At 37.3% G+C, this 14,095-nt stretch overlaps 1 protein-coding gene across 1 annotated transcript in view; it reads right to left on the reverse strand.

Annotated features, from left to right (window-relative positions):
* The window catches only part of LOC112106593 (leucine-rich melanocyte differentiation-associated protein), a 565,421-nt gene that overhangs the window by 547,552 nt on the left and 3,774 nt on the right, over positions 1 to 14,095 (reverse strand). Inside the window, 1 exon segment of the mRNA XM_029912012.1 lies at positions 11,365 to 11,465. Coding sequence (XP_029767872.1) covers positions 11,365 to 11,465 — 101 coding nt within the window.

Below are 14,095 nucleotides of genomic sequence, written 5' to 3' on the forward strand. Positions count from 1 at the left end.
ATTTCACCTCTGTCATCTGGTCACCCTACGGGGACCTGAGTCAAGTGGGTCTGTGTCTACATTGCAAAGCAATAGGGTTTGGACCTGGATCCCAGCTTAACTCAAGCTCAGACCCTCAAGCCCTGTAGGGTCCTGGGACCCTGGGTCAGCACAACTACAGTGTAGATGCAAGGGAAGTTATGCTTAAGCCTGGACTCAAGTATGGACATATACTGCAATGCAGACATACCCTATGTTTTCCTGTGCAGTTGGAGACTTATGCACTTTAAGAGTCAGTTCAAAAGCCCACTGAATTCAGGAGGAGTCTATTTGATTTCAATGGGCTTTGGATGAGGCCCTCTCCATTGTGTAGTTCATAGAATCATAGAAGATTAGGGTTGGAAGAGACCTCAGGAGGTCATCTAGTCCAATCCCCTGCTCAAAGCAGGACCAACCCCAACTAAATCATCCCAGCTACGCTTTGTCAAGCCGGGCCTTAAAAACCTTTAAGGATGGTAACCCATTCCAGTGCTTCCCCATCCTCCTAGTAAAATAGTTTTTTCCTAATATCCAATAGTTTGCATTATTTAACTTCTGATTTACTTTTATGCTTTTAAAGTTGCTTTTGCCTCTTTTAAGCATAACACAAAATCAAATGCCAGCTACCAAACTGTCAATCTGAAAATGCAGCAGTTTTGTGGGCTCTGTTGTATAAAGCATGTCAGTTACGCTTCCTCCAGCAGGTATAAGAGTTAACATGGAGAAAAAACAACTATTATAAGGAAAGGAGATATCTAGATAAGTAGACAGTTGATTTTCCAACTCTGCCTAAGACATTCCTTTCTGAAATAACAGCCGCCCAGATATAAAATGAGTTTAAGAGTCTCAACTCAAGCTCTGATTTGTTTCATTCTTTGGTCAGAGAACTAAATTAAAAGCACATAACTTCACATGACTGGCAGCATCTGCTCAGTGAAAGCTCAGCACTGAGCTATAACACTGCATTAACTATGACCCTAAAGATAGGTATATACATGTCATCGGACATGCTGACTCCTTTTTAGTCTGAAAAATGCATTGGCCTTTCGCATGTCCATGATACAGGTTTTCCTATACTTTTTCCATTAGGTGCGGATTTTTAACCTACAAAAGAATATTCTCCAACATGACTTATGTAATATACAAGATTGCAAAAACAGTATTATCAACCAGACAAAACCACATGGATAAAGAGCACAAACACCACATCGACAGAAGCTGTACTGGAGTTTATATGCCAAATGCCAACAAATTGTTTTCATAGTGAAATCATTCAGTGGGCTATTGGGCAGGGGGGGGAGAGAATTCCTTCCTCCTCCTACTGGTGGTGAAAACGTGTGTACTATTTCTTTAAATCTGCAGCAGGAACCTAGGCAAGCATGTGGCAGGGGAAGGATATGGGCAGAAGCTCTGCACTGAAGCTGAGAAACAGAGAGGCTTTAGGGATAACGCAGTTTTCCTCCTTCTAGTGAAGTTTCTTGTTCAGTGTTAGATTGCAACTCCCTCAGCTATTCTTCACCCTTGTTACAGGACAGCAGTGATAGAAGAGTGATGGGGCTTTTTGAGAGGGCCAAAAGGGGAAGAAATTCAAAACATAGGTCATGTAATTCTAGAACGGGCTCAAATTTTGTATCTTGTCTACACTAATGATCTTAATGATCTGTACCAGATATTTAAAAAACCTCTTTAGCCTCACAACCACCAGCCAACCAAACAAGAGCAGTCAAGATGCTACTTTAGAGTCTGACATCACTCCTAAAACAATGACAAAACCAAACCAAATACACACACAACTACAAGTGCCCACGTTTCCCTATAGGTGGTAATACACTATCAGTTTAACTGGTGTGCATCTCACCACATTCACCAGTATTCCACAGTAAACATCACTAAAAGGAGTCATGGATTCTGTTCCTCTTCAAGCATTCTTAGTCAAAAAGAATTTCATAAACCCGATCCTAAAAAAAAGAGCTTGTAGGTTTTGATGTTTTTTGTTTGACATTTATTAGTTTTAGCACTCATGGCAGGTGCCAGACATGAGAGAGCTCTAGAGAGAGAAGATCTCCGTTTAGCCAAAGAACAGGTCCAGTACCAGCACTGTGAACTTCCCAACATCACTCTAGCAACATACTTTGATCACAACCTCAGGGGACCAGATCGAGATAAAGAGGTCATTCAGTCTTTGATGGCCCGTTTAGTACTTGGCACCTCTGAGAATGGCAACCAATACAGTTGCTGATTGTTGACAAATGTAGTGGTAGTTTTGCGGTGGACAGTTGTCCACTAGGAACTGTTGTCATTTCACAAAGGCCATCAAACAGCCATCTCAACAGCTTTTGGTCATTACAGTTCTAGCGTTAAGTCCTGGCCCCCCCATGAAGTCATATGTGAGTTTTACTTTCAACTTCAATGGGGACCATGATTTTACCGCTACTTCAAATTTGAACCAACAACCTAGAGATGAAAGCTCTATATCCCCAAAACAATCCAGTCCTCCATATATGAAATGTTATTATTGAATTTAAGGAGACTGTGGTTCGGTTCCATTACCTTTCATTATTTTAGTTTTTAAAATGTCAGAACTGTGTGTATGTGTCGGGGGGCGGGGGAAAGGGAAGGTTAACATTTTTGCTATGACAAACATAAAGCCCTAATAATCCTCCGAAGAATTCTCTACTAAAACCTGTAAAATCCACAGTGACCCAAAAATCTCCAAAAGCAGTTTTCACCCCAACTCTGGAATGTGATATGCTTCAAGATGACTCTTTCCACAACGTTAAACCTTCTTGAGAGAATATAGGACAGAATATAATTCTTTGCTTCTGATCTGACACATACACTAAATCAATGGATAATGGCCAGCACTGGGGGGGGGGGGCGGTGATATATAAACTACAGCATTTTCACAGTCTGTTGCCAGTTACTGACTGTGTGGCCATAAAAAGGCAAGCAAGGATCAATGGACAAGAAGAGCTTCTATTGGGATTTCAAAAGATACTTGTGATATAGTGACATTTTATCAAATAGAAATCAAATATTTTAGACTAAGTTTTATTTCTTTACCTATTTATTATGCATATTTTGAGAGCTGGGAGGAAGAATGTGTGTCCTTGGAGTGGTCAACTGAAATTAAAGTTAGATATAAAAATACAACTTGCACTGTATTGTGCAATTAGTTTACTTGCTGTTGCTTTGTGGCTCAACAGTACACTAATTAGAAGTAATCCACAGCGGGGGGGGGGGGGGAAAAACCACACACAAGCGCATAAGCTACATGCAGATATTTGCAATGTTTATTATATTCAAGCAAAAAATCTTTCCAAAAGACAACTTTCGTAGTCAAGTTTTAAGTTTACCAAATACTAGAACACATACATAGTATTTAACTGGCCATTACTTCTAAAGCTACCGAATATTAAGAAAGTAATCTTTTATTTTTATTTAATTATTTTTACTATATGGTCCAACTTAAAAGATGAGACTTCCCTCATACATTATCCAGATCACATCTACTCCCTCGTGAAATGCTGCTTATCAGAAAGAGGAAGGGGGGGAAAAAAAGACAAAAATAAAGAGGGCACATCACATGATATGTTCTATCTAGATCTACCAGTAATATTGGAATAAATATTGCAGATCAAAATTATACAAGTTGTTGGAAAACCTGGAAGTTCTTTCCCTCCACTCCTCCAACAGATGCATATACTTAATATGCACAAACTTGATAAAGTTCTATCCTAAACAGCTCTCTCTTCACCTTAACATACAAGTGTGAACCATCACCAGATTGGTCTTTAGTCCCATCCAATAGGGTAAGACTAGTTCATAATTATTCTTAATAGAGAGACTTTCTGCATCTATACTGTTTAACATTTACAGACAATGGTTTCTCAGATAAAGTCTCACGTGTTTATTAAATGTAAATGACTCCTTGTATATAAACAAAATAAAATTTTATGACAAAATATTTCATTTAGCAAATTGATTTCCCAATGAATTGAATGTAAAGAAGGACCATGCTATACATTGCTATTGTACATTCAATGATTCCAAGACACTGACAGCATTTTAATGCTTTTTAAAAACATAATACTTCAGGAGATCATGCAATATTTGCACAGGAATAAACTTTAAGTAACTGCCCACACTTCTAAATGAAAACTCACACATTTAAGTTGGACAGATTGCACAATATGTTTCTGATGCTACTTAGTTTTTGCATAACTAAGATTACTTTTCTAGTGTTACGTAATCTCTTTGGTGGGATCAGTGTATATGAGCCAATTTTTAAAGGGCTGTACAGTTTTAAGCTTAAAACTTCTAAACAAGTTATTTTAAAACAAAAATCCTGTTACTATTAAGTATTTTAAAAATCAGAACAGTGATACACAATCTTCAATACATTCATTCTCTTATAATAAACTGCTTGAAAGAAAAAGAGGAAAGTAGAATACATCAACCACCGATCTCCATTACTCTTATTTCAGCCAACACAGTCTATAAATAGGCAATTATAATGTGAATAAATTGAAATACTGTGTCTCTGTTGTGGTCCAAATGGTTGTCTGAACAGCATTTTATTTGAAGAACGGATAAATGAGAGCATATTGTACCAGCACTATTTGACTGTTTGAATAAAGATTCAAGTTCTCTCTTTAGCTACTCTGTGTTGTGCAGTACTGATCAGAGAGAACCAAAAAGTAACAAACCCAGAGCAAAAGTGTATATCTAAATTCAAGCCACACCTAAAGGACGAAAATAATCCACCACTAATTGCTACCATAGCAATGAGCATAGCTGCATTTTCTTCTGTGTAGATACAGAGGTCATGTTTTTTTCTTTAATACTCAGAAAAATTATAAACCATCAACTTTAAAAATTAAGGCACGCATGTTTTGTTTTAGATTCAATATTCAGTCTGATGCAGATAAACAGCAATTTCCCCTTCTCCAATTTCAATCTTTTTCACTTAAACATGTGAAAGGAGTGGGAAAGAGATGCAAGACAGAATAACTTCAAAACACAATCAGGTATTTGTAAACAATACTTTTTTCCTTCAGAAAAATCTGCAACTGCCAGTTGCAAAAGCAGCAGCATGTAAGATAAATCAATTAGCTTGCTAATTTCTCCCCTCTCATTTATTTAGCTCTGCACTGTATTTGTCGTAATTGACTATAATTATGTTAATTACTAACTCCAGTATAATTACTATATTTATTGTCATTGAGCACACTATGTACCCAAAGCAAAGCTGGCATTTGTTGGGCATCAAAAAAAAAAAAGGCGCAAAGTGTCTGGAGGAGTTTTTCTGAAAACTGGCTGATCTACCTTCAGCAAATGAAAGGGCATAAGAGATTTCATGCAATGCTAGTTTGAAAGCACCGGTTCATTAAGGATATTAATTTTCTGATAACTACACATTTAAGCATGACACACTGGAGCAGTATCTACAGGATTTAGCAATTATTAATGCGTGACAGTTTCAAATGCTAAGTGAATCAATTAAACAGCAGCATTCACAATTTGAGAAGAGATAACTGCTTCATAACTGCCTAAGTCTACAATTTTCACATGACAAAAAAGGGCCATTCAGGCTCCTTCAAATCCTGACAGGTCAAGAAAGAAGTTTGAAACAAAAGCACCTTATAACCATCATCTCTCCTCTTTACTTGTCAGATCAACTTTGCTAGTGTCTCTGCTGAAATGGCATCACCATGCCAGCTGCCACAAGGTGATTTTTCATGTCTTGTCAAAGAAATCTTTTATTCTATTTGCTCTGCATTAACATGTTACATTTATTGATCAAGCCCTTTCTGCAGCCACAGCAGGGCACTGTGCTCTTATGCCTAAGGGGGCTTTGATGTCCTGGTGACATTCTAGACCGAATAATGCACATACTAAATGGATTTAATGAAGAAATGTGTTTGTGCATGACAGCTACATTAATAACAGCCCCTCACACTGATAAATATGCAATTGCTACTATTAAGAGTTACCCAATTACAGTGAAAATATTTCTCTACCTTATAAATAAACCCATCAAAAAGTTTTAACAATAGTGCATTTTCTTAAACATTTCTAAACGCTATAAAGATCAGTCTCAAGTCATGCTTTATCTTGATTTTTTTTTTTTTAAACTTATGTTGTTCATCTCCCTGTTCTGCGTCTTATTTCAGCAACAATGGCAGGATGGAAAAAGGCAGAAATAAATATAAAACTCTCCTTGGAGCCAAGAAGAACATGCCCTCTAAAATGGGGGACAGATTCTATCTTGAACTTTCACATACATGCAGGCAAGAGGAGCACAGAGGCAAAGAATTTCCTGCTCCCCACCATAGCCCACAGATACAACACTCCACAGGCCCAAAGCCACAAAAGTCATGGAGGAGCATTCCAGAGTAAGAACTAGGGTTCAGGGCTATATTTTTGCATACATGCCCACCCAGCACAACAGTGGCTATTAGCACAGTAAATTATTCATGCTCTGAGCAGAAAATCTGCACCTTGGGGAGGTGGGGAAGATATAGATATATCTCAATAAGCCCAATTATTCGATTAATCTTCCTTCATTGGCAAAGAGCTGAGAAATACCCTTCCCTCCTCTTCAACAATTAAAACCAGAGGGAATTTCTGAAAGGAAAAAGGGAGGAAATCCACAAATTTCAAACACTGAGCAAAGAATTAGATTGGCTTCTCAATTAGTCAATCAGCAATATTATTTAACTTAACATGGCACCCATACAGATCATGTGTGTCACCCAAACACCAGAATCCATTTAATCATTAGTATGAAGAGAAAACTAGCACAGACTCAGCTGAAACAGTAAATCAAACTTCCAATTTTTTTCCCCTCTCTTCAAGCTGATAAAACGTACACGATGGATGGTTACTATCTACAGGTCTCTGCACTTCATCCTACATCTCATCTTCCTGTATCCTCTCTGCTTCTCATCTTATCCTCTCTGCTTATTTGCCACTTTGTCTCATTCTCAGCTCTTAGTTACTATCTCCTTTCAGGAAAACCCCTACACAAGGGGCAACTTCTGGCTTCCAGCTCCCCCAACTAACTACCCTCCTTCAAACCCACTTCAGTGAAGCTTGCCAGCAGTCATCTCTTCAACAAACAATGCCTCATTACTTTTGCATTTCAGCTGTTGCCCCCTACATTGTTTGTCTCAAATAAAGACTAGTACACTCGCTTTCTACATATTATGAGAACTATGGACTGAACAGTTTATTGTGCTCTCATTCAGCAGCCATGATTAACACATGTTTTGCTGCCAAATGGAGTATTTAAACATTACTGTGGGCGAAAATAGCTCATTTCTAAGGCTAGAAATTGAAGAATCCTTCTTCTACCACTCCCACCTCCACCCCAAAACAGATTCAAAATGGCTGTCACACTCCGATTATATGACAGAAGATGCCCACACCAATCTAGTGGTAAATATATCTAACAAGAAAAACTGTCATTCCCAACTCTAAGTGTATGAATTTCAAGTCCAGATGAACATATAGGAAATTTAAAAACCCAATGTCATAACAAAAAGAAACACCACTTAGAGTTAAAAGCTTATTTCCAGCCAAGCACCAGAAGGATCTTTAATAATGTGTTATATCTCATTCTTAAAAACATTCTAGAGTCAGCTGAACTGATCTGAATTTTTTTTTTAAATTATGACCTAAACGGGACTGTCATCCCAACCAGAATTGAGAAGAACCAAAGAAACGAATGGAAAGTAACTTCATTTTGTGCATCTCATTAACAATTATTTCCAAGAGACGTGCACAACAGACATCATGATAGCTGCAAGTTCTGTTCACAGCTACTTTCTGAGTTACCATTCTTTATTACAAACCAGCATGCTTGGCTGATCCTTCCCTACTTCTTTGAATGTATCATGTTTGTCAGTCAATCACCAAACACCACTTGCTTTTCACCTACTTTCCACTGACAGCACAGACGCTGTATTTACTTCGTCAAAGGCCTCAAGAATAATTAACTGAGGTACTCACCTACCTGCTGTCTTCATGTCTGCTGTGAAGTTATTTACCGTATATTGCCAGTCAGTACCTGCACAATTCACTGATAAAAAAAAACTGTTCAAGAAGCCACAATATTCTCTATTAAGAAACAAGTCATCTAATGCATCACATTCACCATAATAGAAGCCATTTTGCAATATTTACACAGTATATTAGAAATCTAGCCTCCTACAAAAAAGTTATATTTCCTGGATGAATGTAAGAGGCTGGAGGAGAATCCAATGCCAGAAATCACAAGTCTGGAATCTGCACCATTGCTTCTGGCAATCGAATGTCACCTGGTCAAACAGCAGTGCATAATCCTCTCAGAGGATAAAGCAGAAAATAGCTGCAAGCATCATTATGTTTAATAGATATTTTTCTCTTAATGCTATTTTTCACTGACTAGTTTTATCATAGTGATGTTAAATAAGATGTGATTGCAAGTAATTTAGTTTTAAAAAACAAAGCTTCCTATTGTAATGCATCAATTAAGTTGTCTTACTTTTATTGCTAGATTGAGAGACATCTTTTATCACCCTTTTTGGCCATGTAACTCTTAAGGCATCTTGTCTACTGTGTGAGGATGATCCCTTAGCAAGCTACACCTTGCGTTGCTTCCATTGACATCAATAAAAATAGGACTGGGCCATAAATGAACATATACTACCATTTGTTTCATTCACAATATAAACTGAATTAACAGTTTTCTCTTATCAGATCTCTTTCTTGTTTTCTCCCCATCCTATAATCTTTAATGCACACCAAATGCTAAAAATCTATAAATTTGCAAGCATTCAAGTAGTTAACTGTCTAGCAGATGGTAACCACCATTCCGGTTATATCAGCCATTTCTATATGAGATATGGGATGTTTCCTTTTCTGATACAATAACCTCTCAATGGTCAAAATGCAAAGTTCAAGAACTGTTGTTTAGATTTGTATACAAAAGAAAGGAGGACTATCCCAAATGAAAGCACCCTGCTATAAATTACAAGACAGAAATAAAATTAAACTGCCAGCAGAACACAAAACTCCCCTGATCTTTATTATGACCCCTTGACAGGATGCAATACCATTCCAGTCTTCTGTGGACTGACTGATTTTCTCCCATCAAGCTAAATCTCAATAAAGAAACTTTCTGTATCTTAGCATTCCTTCCTCATTTCCCCAAAAATGGCTTTTAAGGAGACCAAATCAGGCTTTACATTTTCTAATAAAATCACTATTATTAAAATCAGAAAATTCCTCACTATACTACAGCATTGTCAGTTCTTCAAGCAAATGAAATTTGTTTAAGTAGGATGAAAAGATTTCACTGTTGAAAACTACTTCAGCCAAAGCCCATGACATCCCCACCAAACGCACATCACTTAAGGCTATGAACTTTCACAAACTTGTTTTTGGTCTTATGCTATAACCAATGATACACCAGGTTTTCAGAGTACAGTAATCATACCTCAAGTGTTGATTGTATGTGAATTTGTATTTCTATCGTGGCTCAAACAGTAATAAACAAGGGGACCTTATTCTTTTGCTTCTCTTGTTAAAATAAACTAATGCCAGAAGTGACTAGGAGAAGCCATTTTCCTTCTCAACGTAAGCCTTAATTTCCACCATTGCAAGCAGCCAACTGTCCTCACAGTTTTAGCGATTACAGTTTCATTCCATCCACTGCAGGATTAAGCCTTTTGAATGGTATCACAAAGTGTCACTATCCTAGATCGAAGGTGAGCAAGGAGATAAATGGGCAGATTTTAGGGTAACATACTTACCTCATAGTCCATTTGAGGTCTACTATCTATTTTCTCCCTCTTCCCTAAGAGGATTTCCCTCCTAGCGAGGATACTATTCAAGAGTATTGCGAGGGGTTCCCCCCCCCAAATGCATTGGCAACTTCAGTGCACTTTGTTCCTGTGCAAATCTTCTTTAAGATTACATTACAAACGAGTGCTGCTTAAATATTTCAGGAATAAACTAAATGTTTGAAAGGAATTACTCTTCAAAATCTACAAAACACAAAGAACAAAGTCTTTGTCCAGGTCCATTACTTTGGTAAATCCAAGAACAGAAGAGTAATCCTGTTGTTTAAGCATTAAAAACACATGTACATGAGGAACATTAGAAGTGTTTTGAGAAGCAGCAGCAGTTTCTGTACAATCCCATTAACAAATTTGTGTTTCATGTTCACAGTTTGTTTTGGTTTAGAGGACATCCTTCTCAGTGAAAGTAAGTAGAATGTTAGATAATAAGAGTCATTAGTATTTACAATGCACAGACTGTTCTTCAATGCCTGTTTTGCTCCGCTATCTCTTGCGTATCTGAGATCATAATCAGTCCTTCAGAGTTTACAGTGAAACAGGATATCATCTATAATAAATTAAAAACAGTAGCTAACACTTATTAGAAGAACAAGATTCTACAGTCTTGCTTTCAACTGAAAATTTTTAGAAGTAGGCTTAGGGTCTGCTCCAATTGAAGCCCATGGAAATAAGACCATTACCACATTTGGAGGGAAAAAACCTGCTTATGCCAAAGCAAAGTGTGGAATTCCAAATTTGGAAAGTGTAACCTTTATACAACAGCCCAGTAAAACTTAAGGATGAAGTCAATGGGTTCTATTCAAAACTGCTGTAAAATTCAATGCAGGTTAAAGAAAAACGTCTCCTTTCAATAGGTTTTTTGCACAATCCTATGGAATTCTTTATTTTGAATTAAATTTTAGAGGCCTTCTCCATAAGAAGAGTTTTGTTTTAAGAGTTAAAAAAATATATATATTGATGCCTAGATTGTATTAATTCATTTTAACACACCATCTGGGAAGACAATATCCCAGAACTTTGAAGATCACAACTGTAAACATGCAAGGAAGATGGGGTAAAGGAGAGCACACTTACTTGTAACTTTGCTACTGGTGAAGCACTGTTGGACTCATTCTCCATTTTTTGCCCCACAGAAAAATGTTGTTTTGCTTGTTTTCCAGCAAAGAGCAAATAAAAACAATGCAAACTTTGCATTGTGTATTATTTGGATTGATGCTAAAAGCTTTTGATAGACTTGCCTGTTCATTATTCCTCCACACATACCAAACGTGTTAAATAGAAGATAAATGTCTATAAAAACAGTACCACTATTTTAAAATAGCAATATATGATTTGATAACAATTAAGACAATTTGATATACTTTTTTTATCCTTATCCAAATAGAAAGGACATGCATATAGCAACTGAAAATATGAAAAGGTGGGAAATATTTCACTTTTGGCAGCACAGCCTAATTCTGCTCATACTGCACTTGAGAAACCAAACATTGTCACATACCTTAACAAGTTGAAACTGAGGTCTAGCCTTTTTGCAATACCTCCATATTTTCTTCCTAGAAATTCTGGAATTTCTTTGCAATCTTGACTAATGTAGGACACCTGCAAATTAAAAAGAGGAACTATTTAATAAATGAACAATTTATAGTTTCTCATACTGCTTCTTCTCATTGATCTAATGACATGGCAAATAAAACAACAACAGTCACTACTACCTTCCAAGCTACATCAGCTTCAATGCTATGGACTCCACCCAGAGTCTCACTTTTCTTCCACTATGATCAGCTTAACAGTTATTAATTCATAGCCGAATGTAAATTGGGTTGGGATTTCCTACCTTGGGGAAATCCATGTTTGCTGGCATGTTAGTAATTTAATTTAGAATATAATATTTCCCATTAATACTGGTCAAAAGTGAATAAGGATTTTTGGGTGCCCAATTTGAGGCACCTTAGATGGAACTGATTTTCAGAAGGCTCAACACTTTCTAAACCCTTTGATGCATCTCAGGTCAGGCACCCAAAATGTGATGAACCAAAATCATTGTTACTTCTGAAAATTTAGGCCAGAATTTCAAAGCACGGTACAGTCAGTCAGTCCTCACAACATCCCTGAGGCAGATATTATCCCCATTTGTATAACTGTGAAACATCAGAAAGGCCAAGTAAATTGCCAATTACTAGCAACGAAGCTAACATCATAGCAAATCAGCTCCAAAACTAAGCTAAACCCTCAGAAGTTCCTGGTTCACAGTCCTGTGCTCAGACAATACCGCGCCCTTGTTTATAATATTTTTTTAGGGAAACTGTTGGTAGCAAAGTACGTAGGCTACTAGGATTTGTCTCTGAGCCAGGATGAAGTGGCCAATGATACCTCCCCAATATCCCCACACAGTAGGATGGCAATGTTTATATATCCTGCTACACTCCAAAAATTGTGGTTGAAGTCTTAGTGGGGAGTCTTGGAAGGAATGAGACCTAAAACAAAGAGCAGGAATGCCAGACATTAGCTATAATGAATTCTAGATCTAGGCTGGATCATCTCTCCAGTAAGCCACTTACACTGAGGAAATGGCAACCCTGTCTAGCTACTAAAAATCAATAGAATTATGAAAAAAATAAAAGCTGACATTTGTAAGTTTTGCACTGCAGGAATCCTGCCTTTTATGACAACTTGCTGCTTAGTTGGGTCTCACAATATTTAATTCTAAGCAATTGAAATGCTAAGTTAGAGTCCCCTTTACAGTTGGTCTACAAAATGTCCAACCATTAAAATTCCAGATAAGGAACAAATTAACAACAAAAGTAATTCATGTTCTGTTTTGATAATATTTCATGTTCTCTGAAATATAATCAACCCTACGGGACAACTTGCCAATGTATTCTTCACCTTTACAAATCATCCCTGTGTTTCATCCAGTCTTAAAACGCCTGCAATCTGATAATACAATATTGCATCCCCTTTAATTCATTCTTATTCAGTAACTTCAACTGAGAAAGATAGCTGACTACAGTGAAGTAATTTTTTACTTTGAATACATGAGCTGAACAATAGAGACCTCAAAGTTCAGCCTAGCAATTTCTTCCCTCTTCTTCATGACATCTTTCATCATGGCTCTTGCAATAAATTCTAGTACCAAGACACAGACTTGCCTTTTAGAACTACAAGGAGGAAGAAGAAAAGGGATTTCTTGGATAGCTGACATCCTAATAACTTGGAAATATTGGAAGCCCTCTTTTAAAAAAAACAAACAAACAAACAAAAAAAACACACAATAAATATCATCTTACATGCATACGTCTTACTTGTATAATGCCTTTCATCCCAAAGGACCATAAAGCACTTTACAAGATACATGCACATGCACAGACATCTATTTTAATAAATAGATGATTCAGTCAATCCACCACTGAAACGCAGCCACCTCTGAGGTGAAATGTACACTACGATTTTGCCCCCCAAGATCACAAAAGAGATCGGGACAGCAAGTGAAGGATAATTTCAGTAGTAGAAATAAAAGGGGAATTTGGTGGTCTCAAGTCTAGGGGACACAGTAAAAGACTGGGAGTCAGAAGATATCTATTTTAATCCCAGCTCTGGCATCAATTCACTGTGTGGCCTCAGTCAAATCACTAAAGGCCTAATTTGCTCAACCCATCTGAAGATTCGACTCTTGACCTCTCTCTGACCACGCCGAGTGCATGCTCCCAAAGCGTGGTGACATTTCCATATTCTTTAGCCTCTGTATTGGTGGAGCCTACGTATTGGTAACCAGATGGGTTCCTAAAATTAATGGGAATACATGTCATTTAGACTCTGCCCTTCCTCTCCCTGTCATTTTTTGCAGGGGGGGAGCAAGATACCTCAAGAATGATGAACTCCTGAGCACTTGTACTTCCTTCACGATCATCTGGCATTCTTTCTAAAACAGAAGGGATCTTAAACTTCGGTCTCCTAGTCAAATCCAGTTTGGGTAAAGACAACACATTCTGCTCAAATTATGCTAATGCAAAGTATTATACTATTAACACAGTGTTTTACCAAGGATTTAAGAACATTAATTAAAGCCTCTCAGCACCTTTATAAGGTATTATCTCCATGAAACTTTGGTTCACAGACCTGTAGAAAACTTTCAATTTTTGCTTTATAAGAAGTTATTCACAAATCTGATTGCAGGTAAAATTTCTTACATTTCCACCAGCTTCTCAGGGCAAGGGTGAAATTCCATACCC

The sequence above is a fragment of the Terrapene carolina genome, unplaced genomic scaffold, assembly GCF_002925995.2.
Source record: "Terrapene carolina triunguis isolate 2854851 unplaced genomic scaffold, T_m_triunguis-2.0 Scaffold148, whole genome shotgun sequence".
Lineage (NCBI taxonomy): Eukaryota > Metazoa > Chordata > Testudines > Emydidae > Terrapene > Terrapene triunguis.